This window comes from Haliotis asinina, chromosome 16, assembly GCF_037392515.1.
Source record: "Haliotis asinina isolate JCU_RB_2024 chromosome 16, JCU_Hal_asi_v2, whole genome shotgun sequence".
In the NCBI taxonomy this organism is placed as follows: domain Eukaryota; kingdom Metazoa; phylum Mollusca; class Gastropoda; order Lepetellida; family Haliotidae; genus Haliotis; species Haliotis asinina.
Window position 1 is genome coordinate 20,589,154 of NC_090295.1, and position 18,403 is coordinate 20,607,556.

Consider the following 18,403-nt stretch of genomic DNA (forward strand, 5'->3'; position numbering starts at 1 on the left):
TTTATGGTATTTTCTTGACTCGAACTTCAAATGTCCTGTCCACTCGTTTCGAAAACGAATCAGACTCGACGCTGATTAGCTGATGAAGCACTTTGGACAAAACTCAGGAGAGGCACAGTAGGAACAACTGCGTACTAACAACCTGGTCATTTGATCACCTGAACAGAGTCGATTATTATCATTCCACGGACAATCAAGTATTATTCTTGCAAAGTGTGATATTACACAAAAGAAAACACTGGCTTAACACAATGTCTGCTGTAAATCCGTGTGACAACATAGACGTCAGGATCCCCTAAACACGTTTTTCGTTCTGCGAACCATGATTTTGTTTTGCCCATTTTCATCAAAGTTTGAATGCAATAACTAGGAGGGAAATGGAGACTTTTCTCATGGAATGGGCCATACATGTGACTGCACATCGATCATATTAAAAGAAGTGGGGTGTGCATGACTTCATTCCGTGCTGCTTCCATTGTCGTTTGTCCAGAGCAATCAACCCTTCAAAGAGGAAGAATGCTTCTTAGGAATTTCTGGTCCATAGTTGATTATGAACAGACTGTAAAACTGCAAATTGGTGCATCGCACTATAATCTTACAGACAAAATATTTGCTTAGCCTCTTTCTAACATATCAACGCATTTCAAAGAATATTTTAGATACCTACCCATGTCTTGCGAAATCTGTCAGCAGCCTCATCATCGTATGTGCAAGCTCCTTTTCAGACTGGTTTGGAACTGTTACATTGTTTTGGAACAGGTCTTCTATAGTCGCCACGAAGGCTTTGTTCAGACCAAATGTGTACATGAGGTCCTCACCATGATCCACCTCCTTCCCATGACCAACAATAAAGGATGGGATGTGGTCAAACACATACATGTAGGTCTTCTTCCCTGTTTTCAAGCTGCTCGTCAGTTTTGCATGTTCCCTGGCAAAGTGGGTCGCGGGGACAACCATTCCAGCGTCACCAAGAGTGTTCATTACTGCCTGAAGAGTAACGGTATGGCTTGGAGAGGGGACATACACCTTAGCCACTGCCTGTGTCATGTCAGAAGAAGATGCTCCGAAGTATACCTGCAGAAGCTCTGGGATGAAGGTGTTCCTGTAGAATGCCCTGTTCTGAACTGATGACTGTAATGAAGTGTGGAACTGATCACCAGCTGGTTTTGCGAGGCTCTTAAAGATTCCCCCTTCGTTGCTTACCACGGACACCATGCAGTCAAGATTTTGAAATCCTGCCTGCTTTAGGTAAGTTTCGGAGTTCATTAGTGTCAACGGATCGTCTCTGACAAACACCCCGTCAACAGTAGGTACAAAATAGAACTCGACTAATGCTGTGACGGGTACATTTCCCATTGGCCATGATGCTGCAGTCAACCTCTTGGCAGGCACGGACCTCAGACAGGCGATCATGGATGCTGAATCACTGTGGGAGGAACAGTTTACTTTCTGAGCCAGTTGTCGTGTATATTTCAAAGGGTTCCTTGTGTGAGCCCAAGAGGATGAGGCAGACCCACTCTGCATGATTATCCTCTGGAACAAACCCTTGGACCCTGGGTACAAGGCCTGGAATGCCACACTAGCGGATCCTGCTGATTCTCCCATAAGAGTAATGCTGTTGATGTCCCCGCCAAAAGATGCAATGTTTTTCTTCACCCATTGCAGAGCAAGATGTTGGTCCCAGAGGCCATAGTTTCCCGCTGACGCATCGTCCTCAGTGCTGAGGAACCCGAGCGGCCCCAAACGATATTGGATGGTCACCACTATGACCTGTCCATGGGCGACAATCGATGAAGGGTCATAGGTGAAAGCGTTCCCTTGAATGAATCCCCCTCCATGTATCCAGACAATTACAGGGATTTTCGTGGTTTGAGTAACTGAAGCTGGAGTGAATACATTGAGGGTCAAACAATCCTCGTCCCCAGTAGCAATACTATTACCAGAAGACGTGATTCTCTGAAGGCACGCTGGACCATATTTGTTGGCTTTGAAGGTGTGCTTAAACTCAGGATGTGGCTGTGGTCGCTTAAACCGTTTGTTCCCAGTAGGCGGAACTGCGAAGGGGATTCCTAAAAATGCATGATAAGATGTCCAGTCTTCCGTGACGTTCGTGATCCCCTCAACTACACCACAAGGGGCATCGATGACAGGCAGGGCGTTAAGGTGTTGGAAGGTTAACAGCAAGGTAAAGATCCCGATGACAAACATTCTGGCAGTTTTAGGAACAACTAGACTCGCGGGTTATTTTATATGTCAGTAACTGGTTGTATAAATAGCTGAAGATAACCTCAACCTTATCTGTATTGTAACATGTACCAGACACAATGGACAATTCACATGTTCACAAATGATAGTGACTTGGGATTAAAGTCCCTCTGATCCCACTTGATGTAAATTTTCCAAACCGAGACCTTGAAAGGATGTAATCACTCCTACCGAGAAGCAATAAACCTGATTGATCAGAAAGATCAACTGACGGGACCTCCTTACCTACGAAAGTGCTATCATGCTGATAAAGGTATTGAGTTGAAGAAACTCACTTGCTTTAAATCAGCAACGACTAAGCAAAACATTTTTCACATTCAGAAATACATTCTTTGGGAAGCAGATTGACTGTTGCCTACTGTTGCTGTAGCCAGTGACATAAGACGCCATTCTGCAAGAGATGTATTTATGCTCACACTATTGTTCACTGGCTTGGTAACCAGGCCTTTTCTATTTCATGCTTTGTTGTGTGTTGTTTCCATCCAATCCTCCCACTCCCACTGGTTCATTCGTAATCATGTTCATTCCTGCAAAGGGCCACCAATCGCGGTTGTGATGGGCATGGGTTTTTAAAACTCAATGTGGGATCGTTTCAGAAATCTGTTGAAGGTGTAAAACACATGTTGAAAAGAAAAGAGAACGTGAGTTTAGTTTTGCGGCGCTTTTAGCAATAGGGAAAAAATACCACAGCAGGGGACACCAAAAATGGGCTACACATTGTGTCCATGTGGGGAATTGATCTCGTGTCTTCGGTGTAACGAGCGAACGTATTAAACGCAAGTTACTCAACCGCCCTTCAACAGCAAAGAGACATGCAGACGAACACATCTAGAATAAGATTGAAAGATTGTTTTCGAAATCGTGCAGTCTTGTAAAGGCCATATATTTTGTAATAATGGATTCAGCAGTCTAAGAGTGCCATCCCATATTTACTCCATATAGATGTTACACTTGAAGATCCGGGTTAAAACTGATCTTCAGTAACCCATGCTTGTCATTAGAGGCGACTAGCAGGATCGGGTGGTCAGGCTTACTGCCTTGGCTGACACATGTCATCGTGTCTCAGTAGAGTAGATCGATGCTCGTATCGTTGATTACTGGATAGTCTGGTCCAGGCTAAATTATTTACAGACCTCCGAAATGTAGCTGGAATATTGCGGTGGGCAGCATACAACTAAACTCCCTCACAACATACAGGTTTGTATGAGGAATTTGGGAACCATCACATGTCAATCTTTTCAGACACATCTGACACTTTCGATTTTCATTTCATCAAGTTCGCCCTTCGGTGCAAAAAGTATGACAATTAATTTGCTAGGTTCACAGCCACTTTGCGTCCTAAAGTTGAGCCAAAAAGAGCTATACCTACACTCATACTGAAAGGTGTTCCATTAGGATGTCACATTTTTTTGTTTCACGGTATTGTATGAAAACACGCTCCTAAATCCAAAATAGGGGCGGTGAGGTGGTCTAACACTTGAAAATCAAGACCAAGACCTCATTTTCTTTCAATTGTCAGGTGTTGTTAGTACCGCCCTGAGGGAATCTGCGGCATCTTCCTGGATAAGAAGGCTAACGTTACCTGTGACAGTAGTCATATGAGATGAGTTCTGATCGTTCAGTCTGTCTTTTCATGTGTTCTAAAACAATCTATTGTTAAAACGGTTTTTCCTCTCACCTATAAGCATCGGGATCTGTGGACGTCTACACTGTAGTAAGTCCAAATTCCAAATTATCTAACTGGATTTCCTAGTTCATTGATTACTGTTCTGTCTGTTCATAGGCCACTATGGCAGAGGGACTGGTGAGCATTAACATGCCAAAGATACTTTCAATTTGCCGCAAATCTTGCGAATGGCCAGAGCTACCGGTTAAACAGGATATGCTTACCTCTTTCTCTGAAACACCTGTCTTTCTCGAAATCATATCTGATCTTCATCGAGACAATGAAATAGTTTTCACAGCCATTCTGTCTTTACACCAATTTGATTCATAAGTAATCAAGACTTGGTATTCTTTGCAATTGACGCTGTATGTTCAATTCAAATTACTTGGACTGTCACTCATAACGAGCTTTCACTACTCTGCTCTTGTGTGAACAGGCTGGATAACTACAGAATAGGGCAGTCTAACAAACACACTTTATCACACCTCATTCTACCATTTTGACACAATCAAGCTGAAATAGTCACCACATATCCAATTTTCTTACAACGAATATTTAGTGAACATACCCATGTCTTGCAAAATCTGTCAGCAGTCCCATTAATGTATGTGCAAGTTCCTTTTCGGATTGGTCTGGTTCTGTTGTACTGTTGGGGAATGTTTTCGCCATAGCAGCCAAGTAGGCTCTGTTGAGACCAAACGTATATATGAGATCATCACCATGATTCATTCCCTTCCCATGACCAACGACAAAGGATGGGACGTGGTCAAACACGTACATGTAGGTCTTCTTCCCTGTTTTCAAGCTGTTCGTCAGCTTAGCATGTTCCCTGGCGAAGAGTGTCACTGGTGCAACCATTCCAGCATCACCGAAAGTGTTCATTACTACCTGAAAAACTACGGTATGACCTTGAGAGGGGGCATACACTTTAGCCACAGCCTGTCTCATGTCAGTGGAAGATGCTCCAAAATATAGCTGCAGAACCTCTGGGATGAAGGTGTTCCTGTAGAAAGTCTTGTTCTGGACCGATGAGGAAAACGACGAGTGGTAGTGATTATCAGCAGCCTTTGCAATTGCCTTATAGATTCCTCCTTCATTGCTTACCACGGACACCATGCAATCCAGAGTTTAAAGTCCTGCCTGCCTCAGGTACCCTGGAGAGTTCATTAGGACGAACGGATCATCTTTGACAAATATCCCATCAACAGTAGGTACAAAACGGAACTCGGCTAATGCTGTGACGGGTTCTTTTCCCATTGGCCATGATGCTGCAGTCAACCTCTTGGCAGGCACGGACCTCAGGCAGGCGATCATGGATGCTGAATCACTGTGGGAGGAACAGTTTACTTTCTGAGCCAGTTGTCGTGTATATTTCAAAGGGTTCCTTGTGTGAGCCCAAGAGGATGAGGCAGACCCACTCTGCATGATTATTCTCTGGAACAAACCCTTGGACCCTGGGTACAAGGCCTGGAATGCCACACTAGCGGATCCTGCTGATTCTCCCATGAGAGTAATACTGTTGATGTCCCCGCCAAAAGATGCAATGTTTTTCTTCACCCATTGTAGAGCAAGATGTTGGTCCCAGAGGCCATAGTTTCCCGCTGACGCATCGTCCTCAGTGCTGAGGAACCCGAGCGGCCCCAAACGATATTGGATGGTCACCACTATGACCTGTCCATGGGCGACAATTGATGAAGGGTCAAAAGAGAAAGCATCTCCTGTAACGAATGCCCCTCCATGTATCCAGACAATGACAGGAATGTTCGTGGTTTGAGTAACTGAGACCGGAGTGAATACATTCAGCGTTAAGCAATCCTCGTCTCCAGTAGCACCATGTCCACCAAACGCTTTGAGAGTTTGGAGGCATGCTGGACCATATTTGTTGGTTTTGAAGGTGTGTTTAAACCCAGGATGTGGCTGTGGTCGCTTGAACCGTTTTTTCCCAGTAGGCGGAACTGCGAAGGGGATTCCTAAAAATGCATGGTAAGGTGTCCAGTCCTCGGTGACATTCGTGATCCCCTCAACTATACCCCAAGAGGTGTCGACAATGGGTTGAGCATTGACGTGTTGCAAGATAAACAGAAAGGTGGAGACTCCGATGAGAACCATTGCTGTTTTGGGGAAATGCCATACCCTAGAAGCCTGTAAGCTTATATTATGTAACAACCACGTGAGTTGTGCAATTGCTATCATAGGATAAATAGCTTTCAAGATTCAAGATACCCTAGTTAACTCCTCTTTATCTGCAATGAACATCTGCCAGACACTTTTACCTTTAGAAATGTTCAGAAATGAGCTTGGATTTAATCCTCTTTGATGCCTGTTTATGGTATTTTCTTGACTCGAACTTCAAATGTCCTGTCCACTCGTTTCGAAAACGAATCAGACTCGACGCTGATTAGCTGATGAAACACTTCGGACAAAACTCAGGAGAGGCACAGTAGGAACGACAGCGTGCTAAGAATCTGGTCATTTGATCACCTGAACAGAGTCGATTATTATCATTCCACGGACAATCAAGTATTATTATAGTAAAGTGTGATGCTACACAAAAGAAAACACTGGCTTAACACAATGTCTGATGTAAATCCGTGTGACAACATAGACGTCAGGATCCCCTAAACACCTTTTTCGTTCTGCGAAGACTGCTTTTCTTGCCCATTTTCATCTAAGTGTCAGTACAATAAGTATAACTAGAAGGGAAATGGAGACATTTCTCATGGAATGGGCCATACATCTGACTGCACATTGATCACATTAAAAGAAGTGGGGTGTGCATAACTTCATTCCGTGCTGCTTCCATTGTCATTTGTCCAGAGCAATCAACCCTTCAAAGAGGAAGAATGCTTCTTAGGAATTTCTGGTCCATAGTTGATTATGAACAGACTGTAAAACTGCAAATTGGTGCATCGCACAATAATCTTACAGACAAAATATTTGCTTAGTCTCTTTCTAACATACCAACGCATTTCACAGAATATCTGAGATACCTACCCATGTCTTGCGAAATCTGTCAGCAGCCTCATCATCGTATGTGCAAGCTCCTTTTCAAACTGGTCTGGAACTGTTACATTGTTTTGGAACGCGTTTTCTATAGCCGCCACGAAGGCTTTGTTCAGACCAAATGTGTACATGATGTCCTCACCATGATCCACCTCCTTCCCATGACCAACAATAAAGGATGGGATGTGGTCAAACACATACATGTAGGTCTTCTTCCCCGTTTTCAAGCTGTTCGTCATTCTTGCATGTTCCCTGGCAAAGTGGGTCGCGGGGACAACCATTCCAGCGTCACCAAGAGTGTTCATTACTGCCTGAAGAGTAACGGTATGGCTTGGAGAGGGGACGTACACCTTAGCCACTGCCAGTGTCATATCAGAAGAAGATGCTCCGAAGTATACCTGCAGAAGCTCTGGGATGAAGGTGTTCCTGTAGAATGCCCTGTTCTGAACTGATGACTCTAATGAAGTGTGGAACTGATCATCAGCTGGTTTTGCGAGGCGCTTGAAGATTCCCCCTTCGTTGCTTACCACGGACACCATGCAGTCCAGATTTTGAAATCCTGCCTGCTTTAGGTACGTTTGGGAGTTCATTAGTGTCAACGGATCGTCTCTGACAAACACCCCATCAATAGTAGGTACAAAATAGAACTCGACTAATGCTGTGACGGGTTCTTTTCCTATTGACCATGATGCTGCAGTCAACTTCTTGGCAGGCACGGTCCTCAGACAGGCGATCATGGATGCTGAATCACTCTGAGAGGAACAGTTTACTTTCTGAGCCAGTTGTCGTGCATATTTCAAAGCGTTTCTTGTGTGAGCCCAAGAGGATGAGGCAGACCCACTCTGCATGATTATTCTCTGGAACAAACCCTTGGACCTTGGGTACAAGGCCTGGAATGCCACACTAGCGGATCCTGCTGATTCTCCCATGAGAGTAATGCTGTTGATGTCCCCGCCAAAAGATGCAATGTTTTTCTTCACCCATTGCAGAGCAAGATGTTGGTCCCAGAGGCCATAGTTTCCCGCTGACGCATCGTCCTCAGTGCTGAGGAACCCGAGCGGCCCCAAACGATATTGGATGGTCACCACTATGACCTGTCCATGGGCGACGATCGATGAAGGGTCATAGGTGAAAGCATCCCCTGCAATGAATCCCCCTCCATGTATCCAGACAATGACAGGAATCTTCGTGGTTTGAGTAATTGAGGCCGGAGTGAATACATTCAGTGTTAAGCAATCCTCGTCTCCAGTAGCACCATGTCCACCAAACGCTTTGAGAGTTTGGAGGCATGCTGGACCATACTTGTTGGCGTTGAAGGTGTGTTTAAACCCAGGATGTGGCTGTGGTCGTTTGAACCGTTTGTTTCCAGTAGGCGGAACTGCGAAGGGGATTCCTAAAAATGCATGGTAAGGTGTCCAGTCCTCGGTGACATTCGTGATCCCCTCAACTACACCCCAAGGGGTGTCGACAATGGGTTGAGCATTGAGGTGTTGCAAGATAAACAGAAAGGTGGAGACTTCGATGAGAACCATTGCTGTTTTGAGGAAATGCCATACTCTAGAAGCCTGTAAGCTTATATTATGTAACAACCACGTGAGTTGTGCAATCGCTATCATAGTATAAATAGCTTTCAAGATTCAAGATACCCTAGTTAACTCCTTTTTATCTGCAATGAATATCGGCCAGATACTTCTACCTTTAGAAATGTTCACAAATGACAGCTTGGATTCAATCCGCTTTGATGCCTGTTTATGGTATTTTCTTGACTCGAACTTCAAATGTCCTGTCCACTCGTAGGAGAGGCACAGTAGGAACAACAGCGTGCTAAGAATCTGGTCATTTGATCACCTGAACAGAGTCGATTATTATCATTCCACGGACAATCAAGTATTATTCTTGCAAAGTGTGATATTACACAAAAGAAAACACTGGCTTAACACAATGTCTGCTGTAAATCTGTGTGACAACATAGACGTCAGTATCCCCTAAACAGTTTTTTGTTGTGCGAAGTATGATTTTCTTGCCCATTTTCATTTAAGTTTCAATACAACAAGTATAACAGGAACGGAAATGGAGACATTTCTCATGGAATGGGCCATGCATCTGACTCCACATCGATCACATTAAAAGAAGTGGGGTGTACATAACTTCATTCCGTGCTGCTTCCATTGTCATTTGTCCAGAGCAATCAACCCTTCAAAGAGGAAGAATGCTTCTTAGGAATTTCTGGTCCATAGTTGATTATGAACAGACTGTAAAACTGCAAATTGGTGCATCGCACAATAATCCTACTGACAAAATATGTGCTTAGTCTCTTTCTAACATATCAACGCATTTCAAAGAATATTTTAGATACCTACCCATGTCTTGCGAAATCTGTCAGCAGCCTCATCATCGTATGTGCAAGCTCCTTTTCAGACTGGTCTGGAACTGTTACATTGTTTTGGAACAGGTCTTCTATAGCCGCCACGGACGCTTTGTTCAGACCAAATGTGTACATGAGGTCCTCACCATGATCCACCTCCTTCCCATGACCAACAATAAAGGATGGGATGTGGTCAAACACATACATGTAGGTCTTCTTCCCCGTTTTCAAGCTGCTCGTCAGTTTTGCATGTTCCCTGGCAATGTGGGTCGCGGGGACAACCATTCCAGCATCTCCAAGAGCGTTCATTACTGCCTGAAGAGTAACGGCATTGCTTTGAGAGGGAACATACACCTTAGCCACTGCCTGTGTCATGTCAGAGGAAGATGCTCCGAAGTATACCTGCAGAAGCTCTGGGATGAAGGTGTTCCTGTAGAATGCCCTGTTCTGAACTGATGACTCTAATGAAGTGTGGAACTGATCATCAGCTGGTTTTGCGAGGCCCTTTAAGATTCCCCCTTCGTTGCTTACCACGGACACCATGCAGTCCAGATTTTGAAATCCTGCCTGCTTTAGGTACGTTTGGGAGTTCATTAGTGTCAACGGATCGTCTCTGACAAACACCCCGTCAACAGTAGGTACAAAATAGAACTCGACTAATGCTGTGACGGGTACATTTCCCATTGGCCATGATGCTGCAGTCAACTTCTTGGCAGAAACGGTCCTCAGACAGGCGATCATGGATGCTGAATCACTGTGGGAAGAACAGTTTACTTTCTGAGCCAGTTGTCGTGCATATTTCAAAGCGTTCTTTGTGTGAGCCCATGAAGACGAGGCTGACCCACTCTGCATGATTATCCTCTGGAACAAACCCTTGGACCCTGGGTACAAGGCCTGGAATGCCACACTAGCGGATCCTGCTGATTCTCCCATGAGAGTAATACTGTTGATGTCCCCGCCAAAAGATGCAATGTTTTTCTTCACCCATTGCAGAGCAAGATGTTGGTCCCAGAGGCCATAGTTTCCTGCTGACGCATCGTCCTCTGTGCTGAGGAACCCAAGCGGCCCCAAACGATATTGGATGGTCACCACTATGACCTGTCCATGGGCAACGATTAGCGAAGGATCATAGGAGAAAGCATCCCCTACAATGAATCCCCCTCCATGTATCCAGACAATGACAGGAATATTCGTGGTTGGAGTAATTGAGGCCGGAGTGAATACATTCAGTGTTAAACAATCCTCCTTTCCAGTGACACCATTTCCAGCTGTCAACTTGAGAGTTTGGAGGCATGCTGGACCATATTTGTTGGCTTTGAAGGTGTGCTTAAACCCAGGATGTGGCTGTGGTCGTTTGAACCGTTTGTTCCCAGTAGGCGGAACTGCGAAGGGGATTCCTAAAAATGCATGATAAGATGTCCAGTCTTCCGTGACGTTCGTTGTCCCCTCAACTACACCACAAGGGGCATCGATGACAGGCAGGGCGTTAAGGTGTTGAAAGGTTAACAGCAAGGTAAAGATCCCGATGACAAACATTCTGGCAGTTTCAGGAACGACTAGACTCGCGGGTTATTTTATATGTCAGTAAGTGTTTGTATAAATAGCTGAAGATAACCTCAACCTTATCTGTATTGTCACATGTACCAGACACAATGGACAATTCACATGTTCACAAATGATAGTGAGTTGGGATTAAAGTCCCTTTGATCCCACTTGATGTAAATTTTCCAAAACGAGACCTTGAAAGGACCGAGAAGCAATAAACCTGATTGATCAGAAAGATCAACTGACGGACCTCCTTACCTACGAAAGTGCTATCATGGTGATAAAGGTACTGGCTTGAAGAAACTCACTTGCTTTAAATCAGCAACGACTAAGCAATACATATTTCACACACAGAAATACATTCTTTGGGAAGCAGATTGACTGTTGCCTACTGTTGCTGTAGCCAGTGACATAAGACGCCATTCTGCAAGAGATGTATTTATGCTCACACCAATGTTCACTGGCTTGGTAACCAGGCCTTTTCTATTTCATGCTTTGTTGTGTTTTGTTTCCATCCAATCCTCCCTCACCCACCGGTTCATTCGTAATCATGTTCATTCCTGCAAAGGGCCACCAATCGCGGTTGTGATGGGCATGGGTTTTTAAAACTCAATGTGGGATCGTTTCAGAAATCTGTTGAAGGTGTAAAACACACGTTGTAAAGAAAAGAGTGAGTTTAGTTTTGCGGCGCTTTTAACAATAGGGAAAAAATACCACAGCAGGGGACACTAGAAATGGGCTACACATTGTATCCATGTGGGGAATTGATCTCGTGTCTTCGGTGTAACGAGCGAACGTATTAAACGCAAGTTACTCAACCGCCCTTCAACAGCAAAGAGACATGCAGACGAACACATCTAGAATAAGATAGAAAGATTTTTTTTCGAAATCATGCAGTCTTGTAAAGGCCATATACTTTGTAGTAATGGATTCAGAGGTCTAGCCAGCCCATATTTACCCCATACAGATGTAACACTTGAAGATCCGGGTTAAAACTGATCTTCAGTAACCCATGCTTGTCATTAGAGGCGACTAGCAGGATCGGGTGGTCAGGCTTACTGCCTTGGCTGACACATGTCATCGTGTCTCAGTAGAGTAGATCGATGCTCGTGTCGTTGATTACTGGATAGTCTGGTCCAGGCTAAATTATTTACAGACCTCCGAAATGTAGCTGGAATATTGCGGTGGGCAGCATACAACTAAACTCCCTCACAACATACAGTTTTGTGTGAGGAATTTGGTAACCATCACATTTCTATCTATTCAGACACATCTGACACTTTCGATTTTCATTTCAAGTTCGCCCGTCGGTGCAAAAATTGTGACAATTAATTTGCTAGGTTCACAGCCATTTTGTGTCCTAAAGTTGAGCCAAAAAGAGCTATACCTACACTCATACTGAAAGGTGTTCCATTTTTTTGTTTCACGGTATTGTGTGATAACACGCTCCAAAGTCCAAAACAAGGGCGGTGAGGTGGTCTAACACTTGAAAACCAAGACCAAGACCTCATTTTCTTTCAATTGTTTGGTGTTCTTAGTACCGCCCTGAGGGAATCTGCGGCATCTTCCTGGAGAAGAAGGCTAACGTTACCTGTGACAGTAGTCATATGAGATGAGTTCTGATCGTTCAGTCTGTCTTTTCACGTGTTCTAAAACAATCTATTGTTAAAACGGTTTTTCCTCTCACCTATAAGCATCGGGATCTGTGGACGTCTACACTGTAGTAAGTCCAAATTCCAAATTATCTAACTGGATTTCCTAGTTCATTTATTACTGTTCTGTCTGTTCATAGGCCACTGTCACATGGCGGAGGGACTGGTGACCATTAACATGCAAAAGATACTTTCAATTTGCCGCAAATCTTGCGAATGGCCAGAGCTACCGCTTAAACAGGATATGCTTACCTCTTTCTCGAAATCCTGTTGTCATCTCTGATCTTCAGCGAGACAATGAAATAGTTTTCACAGCTATTCTCTCTTTACACCAATTTGATTCATAAGTAATCAAGACTTGGTATTCTTTGGAATTGACGTTGTATGTTCAATTTAAATTACTTGGACTGTCACTCATACCGAGCTTTCACTACTCTGCTCTTGTGTGAACAGGCTGGATAACTACAGAATAGGACAGTCTAACAAACACACATTATCACACCTCATTCTACCATTTTGACACAATCAAGCTGAAATAGTCACCACATATCCAATTTTCTTACAACGAATATTTAGTGAACATACCCATGTCTTGCAAAATCTGTCAGCAGTCCCATTAATGTATGTGCAAGTTCCTTTTCGGATTGGTCTGGTTCTGTTGTACTGTTGGGGAATGTTTTCGCCATAGCAGCCAAGTAGGCTGTGTTGAGACCAAACGTATATATGAGGTCATCACCATGATTCATTCCCTTGCCATGACCAACGACAAAGGATGGGACGTGGTCAAACACATACATGTATGTATTCTTCCCTGTTTTCAAGCTGTTCGTCAGCTTTGCATGTTCCCTGGCGAAGAGTGTCACCGGGGCAACCATTCCAGCATCACCGAGAGTGTTCATTACTGCCTGAAGATTACCAGTATGGCTTTGAGAGGGGGCATACACCTTAGTCACTGCCTGGGTCATGTCAGATAAAGATGTTCCGAAATATAACCTTAGAATCTCTGGGATGAAGGTGTTTCTGTAGAATGTTTTGTTCTGGACTGATGAGGATAATGAAGAGTGGAACTGTTTATCAGCTCTTTCTGCAACTATTTGAATGAGTCCACCTTCGTTGCTTACCACGGACACCATGCAGTCCAGAGTTTGAAGTCCTGCCTGCTTTAGGTAAGTTTGAGAGTTCATTAGTGTCAGCGGGTCGTCTCTGACAAACACCCCATCAATAGTAGGTACAAAGTAGAACTCGGCTAGTGCCGTGACGGGTTCTTTTCCCATTGGCCATGATGCTGCAGTCAACTTCTTGGCAGAGACGGTCCTCAGACAGGCGATCATGGATGCAGAGTCGCTGTGGGAGCTACAATTTACCTTGTGAGCCAGTTGTCGTGCATATTTAAGAGTGTTTCTTGTGTGAGCCCATGAAGACGAGGCTGACCCACTCTGCATGATTATCCTCTGGAACAAACCCTTGGACCCTGGGTATAAGGCCTGGAATGCCACACTAGCGGATCCTGCTGATTCTCCCATAAGAGTAATGCTGTTGATGTCCCCACCAAAAGATGCAATATTTTTCTTCACCCATTGCAGAGCAAGATGTTGGTCCCAGAGGCCATAGTTTCCTGCTGACGCATCGTCCTCAGTGCTGAGGAACCCAAGCGGCCCTAAACGATATTGGATGGTCACCATTATAACCTGTCCATGGGCAACGATTAGCGAAGGGTCATAGGTGAAAGCATCCCCTACAATGAATCCCCCTCCATGTATCCAGACAATGACAGGAATATTCGTGGTTGGAGTAATTGAGGCCGGAGTGAATACATTCAGTGTTAAACAATCCTCCTTTCCAGTGACACCATTTCCAGCTGTCAACTTGAGAGTTTGGAGGCACACTGGACCATACTTGTTGGCTTTGAAGGTGTGCTTAAACCCAGGATGTGGCTGTGGTCGCTTGAACCGTTTGTCCCCAATAGGCGGAACTGCGAAGGGGATTCCTAAAAATGCATGGTAAGGTGTCCAGTCCTCGGTGACATTCGTGATCCCCTCAACTATACCCCAAGGGGTGTCGACAATGGGTTGAGCACTGAGGTGTTGGTAGGTAAACAGCAAGGTGAAGACTCGAATGAGAGCCATTATGTTGTTTCGAAGAACGATCATACCCTTGAAGCTTAAAAGCATGTTTTATGCAACTGTCACGTGAGTTGTGAGATCGTTATCATAGTATAAATAGCTTTCAAGATTCAAGATACCCTAGTTAACGTCTCTATATCTGCAATGGAAAATTGGCCAGACAATGTCAATTTTGGAAATGTTCAGAAATGATAGTCAGCTTGGTTTTAATCCGCTTTGATGCCTGTTTATGGTATTTTCTGGACTCAAACTTCTAAGGCTCTGTCCACTAATTCAGAAAAGGAATCGACGCTGATTAGCTGATGAAGCATTTCGGACAAAACTCAGGAGAGGCACAGCAGGAGCAGCAGCGTCCTATCAATTCTGACCCTTGATCACATGAACAAAACCCGATTATTATCATTCCATAGAAAATCAGGTAACATTATTGCAAACTGATACATTATGCAAAATTAATATATAATAATAATAAAAAGAACAACAAAATAATCCAAATGTTCTTCGTTTTCACTTCTGGTCTTCAAGGAGAACTTACCACAATGTCGCATTGCCTGTTATAAATCTGTATTAAAATATGGACGACTTGATCACTTTTCTGGCTTTTGGAACCATGATTTTCTTGCCCGTTTCCATTCTAAGCTACAATACGATACGTATTAAATATAGGGAAATAGAGACATTTCATATGGAATAGGTCTTACACCTGTTCGCGAATATATCATATTAAAAGAAGTAGGGTTTGCATGACTTTATTCAGAGTTGCTTGGATTGTCATTTGTCCAGATGAAGAACACCCTTCAAAAAGGGTCAATGTTTCGTAGTGATTTCTGGCCCATTATTGATTATGAATATGCTGGAATACAGCCAAATGGTGCATCATTAAAATCTTACAAACGAAATATTAAATCACTGTTGTGTAACATACGAACACATTCAAGCTCCAATAGTTTACCCCACTTTTGGGACTTTTCTTCTAAACAATATTTGAGATACCTACCCATGTCTTGCAAACTCTGTCAACAGTCCCATCACCGTATGTCCAAGCTCTTTCTCGGATTTATCGGGATCTGTTAGGTTGTATGAGAACCCTTTTGCGATAGCTTTGATCATGGCTTTGTTGACACCAAACGTGTATAAGAGGTCTTCACCATGATCCACCCCCTTGCCATGGTCAATGATAAAGGATGGTACGTGATCAAACACATACATGTAGGTCTTCTTCCCTGTTTTCAAGCTGTTCGTCAGCTTTGCATGTGCCCTGGCGAAGAGCGTCACCGGGACAACCATTCCAGCATCACCAACAGAGTTCATTACTGCCTGAAGAGTAACAGTATGGCTTTGAGAGGGAACATACACCTTAGCCACTGTCTGTGTCATATCAGAAGAAGATGCTCCGAAGTAAACCTGCAGCACCTCTGGGATGAGGGTGTTCTTGAAGAATGCTTTGTTATGAACCGATGACTGTAATGAAGTGTGGAAATGAATATCAGCTGCATTTGACATGCTTTTAAAAATTCCTCCTTCGTTGCTTACCAAGGACACCATGCAGTCAAGATTTTGAAATCCTGCCTGCTTTAGGTACGTTTGGGAGTTTATTAGAACCAGTGGATCGTCTCTGACAAACACCCCATCAATAGTAGGTACAAAATAGAACTCGACTAATGCTGTGACGGGTTCTTTTCCCATTGGCCATGATGCTGCAGTCAACTTCTTGGCAGAGACGGTCCTCAGACAGGCGATCATGGATGCTGAATCACTGTGGGAAGAACAGTTTACTTTCTGAGCCAGTTGCCGTGCATATTTCAAAGCGTTCCTTGTGTGAGCCCATGAGGACGTGACAGACCCACTCTGCGTTATTACTCTGTGGAACAAACCCTTGGACCCTGGGTATAAGGCCTGGAATGCTACACTAGCAGATCCTGCTGATTGTCCCATAAGAGTAATGCTGTTGATGTCCCCGCCAAAAGATGCAATGTTTTTCTTCACCCATTGCAGAGCAAGATGTTGGTCCCAGAGGCCATAGTTTCCTGCTGACGCATCGTCCTCAGTGCTGAGGAACCCAAGCGGCCCTAAACGATATTGGATGGTCACCATTATGACCTGTCCATGGGCGACGATCGATGAAGGGTCATAGGTGAAAGCGTTCCCTTGGATGAATCCCCCTCCATGTATCCAGACAATGACAGGAATGTTCGTGCTTTTCGTAACTGATGTTGGAGTGAATACATTAAGTGTTAAACAATCCTCGTCCCCAGTAACACTATTGACCCCAAGGACGCTGAAAGACTGAAAGCACGCTGGACCATACTTGTCGGCTTTGAAAGTGTGCTTGAACCCAGGATGTGGCTGTGGTCGCTTGAACCGTTTGTCCCCAATAGGCGGAACTGCGAAGGGGATTCCTAAAAATGCATGGTAAGGTGTCCAGTCCTCGGTGACATTCGTTGTCCCTTCAACTGTACCCCAAGGAGTGTCTATCACAGGCAGGGCGCTGAGATGTTGAAAGGTTAACAAGAAGGCGAAGATCCCGATGACAATCATGCTGTTGCCACACTCAGGATACTCGGATTGTTTGTCACACTATTACTGACAGTGGCCTTATAAATAGCTGCTTCACAAGATGCCCTAGTAACCTTTCCCTTATCGGTCGAATATAGAATGAGCCATAAATGGTAGTGGTTGAGGATTAAACGTTCAATTAGGAGATAAGCCTAGTGTGTTTGAAAATGAGAGATATATTTTACTGAACTGATAGTGAACTCGTGTCATTGATGAAATCCACAACACTATACTTCGAGGGACACTTTGCGCATTTGGATTTTGTGTTCGTTTTCGAGATAGACGAAAATGTATTGAGCTTATCTGAATACCTCTCTCAATCGTACCGGGAATTTGGAAGCCGTTTACCCGAGTCGACCAAGTGAGGTAGCTCAGTAGTTTAAGCGTTCGCTCGTCACGCCGAACACCCAGGTTCGATTTTCCATTGGCCCATTTCCGATGTCCCCCTCCATCATATAGCTGGAATATTGCAAAAAGCGGCGCAAAGTCTTACCCACTCACTCACTCACCTTCAAATGGAACTTAGGTCAGTGCATTCACGTCCACTGTGATATGGCTTGAGTATGCACAAATCATGCACAAAGTTACTTTTTGTGCGAAGGTCAATGCATCCTTCTGAGATGTGAAAGTCAAGGTAACATTTGTATTTTAGAAATGTTCAGAAATGATAGTCAGCTTCGATTCAATCCGCTTTGATGCATGTTTATGATATTTTCTCGACTCAAACTTCTAAGGCTCTGTCCACTAGTTCAGAAAAGGAATCGACGCTGATTAGCTGATGAAGCATTTCGGACAAAACTCAGGAGAGGCACAGCAGGAGCAACAGCGTCCTATCAATTCTGACCCTTGATCATATGAACAAAACCCGATTATTATCATTCCATAGAAAATCAGGTAATATTATTGCAAACTGATACATTATGCAAAATTAATATATAATAATAATAAAAAGAACAACAAAATAATTCAAATGTTCTTCGTTTTCACTTCTGGTCTTCAAGGAGAACTTACCACAATGTCGCATTGCCTGTTATAAATCTGTATTAAAATATGGACGACTTGATCATCGTAACACTTTTCTGGCTTTTGGAACCATGATTTTCTTGCCCGTTTCCATTCTAAGCTACAATACGATACGTATTAAATATAGGGAAATAGAGACATTTCACATGAAATAGGTTTTACACCTGTTCGCGAATATATCATATTAAAAGAAGTAGGGTTTGCA

The 18,403-nt window shown here is 43.8% G+C and overlaps 5 protein-coding genes and 1 pseudogene across 5 annotated transcripts; all 6 read right to left on the reverse strand.

The window, feature by feature from the left end:
- Positions 1-663: 663 nt before the first annotated feature.
- LOC137268345 (bile salt-activated lipase-like) lies at positions 664-2,254 on the reverse strand. Its single transcript, XM_067802899.1, has one exon. It carries the CDS (start codon positions 2,206-2,208, stop codon positions 664-666), a length of 1,545 nt encoding a protein of 514 aa, XP_067659000.1. The 5' UTR covers positions 2,209-2,254.
- Positions 2,255-4,486: 2,232 nt separating this feature from the next.
- Positions 4,487-6,040, reverse strand: LOC137267668 (bile salt-activated lipase-like; annotated as a pseudogene).
- Positions 6,041-6,921: 881 nt separating this feature from the next.
- On the reverse strand, positions 6,922-8,510 carry LOC137267989 (bile salt-activated lipase-like). Its single transcript, XM_067802454.1, has one exon. It carries the CDS (start codon positions 8,464-8,466, stop codon positions 6,922-6,924), a length of 1,545 nt encoding a protein of 514 aa, XP_067658555.1. The 5' UTR covers positions 8,467-8,510.
- A 780-nt stretch (positions 8,511-9,290) lies between these two features.
- LOC137267670 (bile salt-activated lipase-like) lies at positions 9,291-10,887 on the reverse strand. Its single transcript, XM_067802140.1, has one exon. The coding sequence runs from the start codon at positions 10,833-10,835 to the stop codon at positions 9,291-9,293; it is 1,545 nt and encodes a 514-aa protein (XP_067658241.1). The 5' UTR covers positions 10,836-10,887.
- Positions 10,888-13,068: 2,181 nt separating this feature from the next.
- On the reverse strand, positions 13,069-14,686 carry LOC137267671 (bile salt-activated lipase-like). Its single transcript, XM_067802141.1, has one exon. It carries the CDS (start codon positions 14,665-14,667, stop codon positions 13,069-13,071), a length of 1,599 nt encoding a protein of 532 aa, XP_067658242.1. The 5' UTR covers positions 14,668-14,686.
- A 926-nt stretch (positions 14,687-15,612) lies between these two features.
- On the reverse strand, positions 15,613-17,187 carry LOC137268587 (bile salt-activated lipase-like). Its single transcript, XM_067803161.1, has one exon. It carries the CDS (start codon positions 17,155-17,157, stop codon positions 15,613-15,615), a length of 1,545 nt encoding a protein of 514 aa, XP_067659262.1. The 5' UTR covers positions 17,158-17,187.
- Positions 17,188-18,403: the final 1,216 nt, after the last annotated feature.

Excerpts from the sequence above, each read along its gene's own strand:
- LOC137268345 (XM_067802899.1), bottom strand. The coding sequence starts at position 2,208 with ATGTTTGTCATCGGGATCTTTACCTTGCTGTTAACCTTCCAACACCTT.
- LOC137267989 (XM_067802454.1), bottom strand. The coding sequence starts at position 8,466 with ATGGTTCTCATCGAAGTCTCCACCTTTCTGTTTATCTTGCAACACCTC.
- LOC137267670 (XM_067802140.1), bottom strand. The coding sequence starts at position 10,835 with ATGTTTGTCATCGGGATCTTTACCTTGCTGTTAACCTTTCAACACCTT.
- LOC137267671 (XM_067802141.1), bottom strand. The coding sequence starts at position 14,667 with ATGCTTTTAAGCTTCAAGGGTATGATCGTTCTTCGAAACAACATAATG.
- LOC137268587 (XM_067803161.1), bottom strand. The coding sequence starts at position 17,157 with ATGATTGTCATCGGGATCTTCGCCTTCTTGTTAACCTTTCAACATCTC.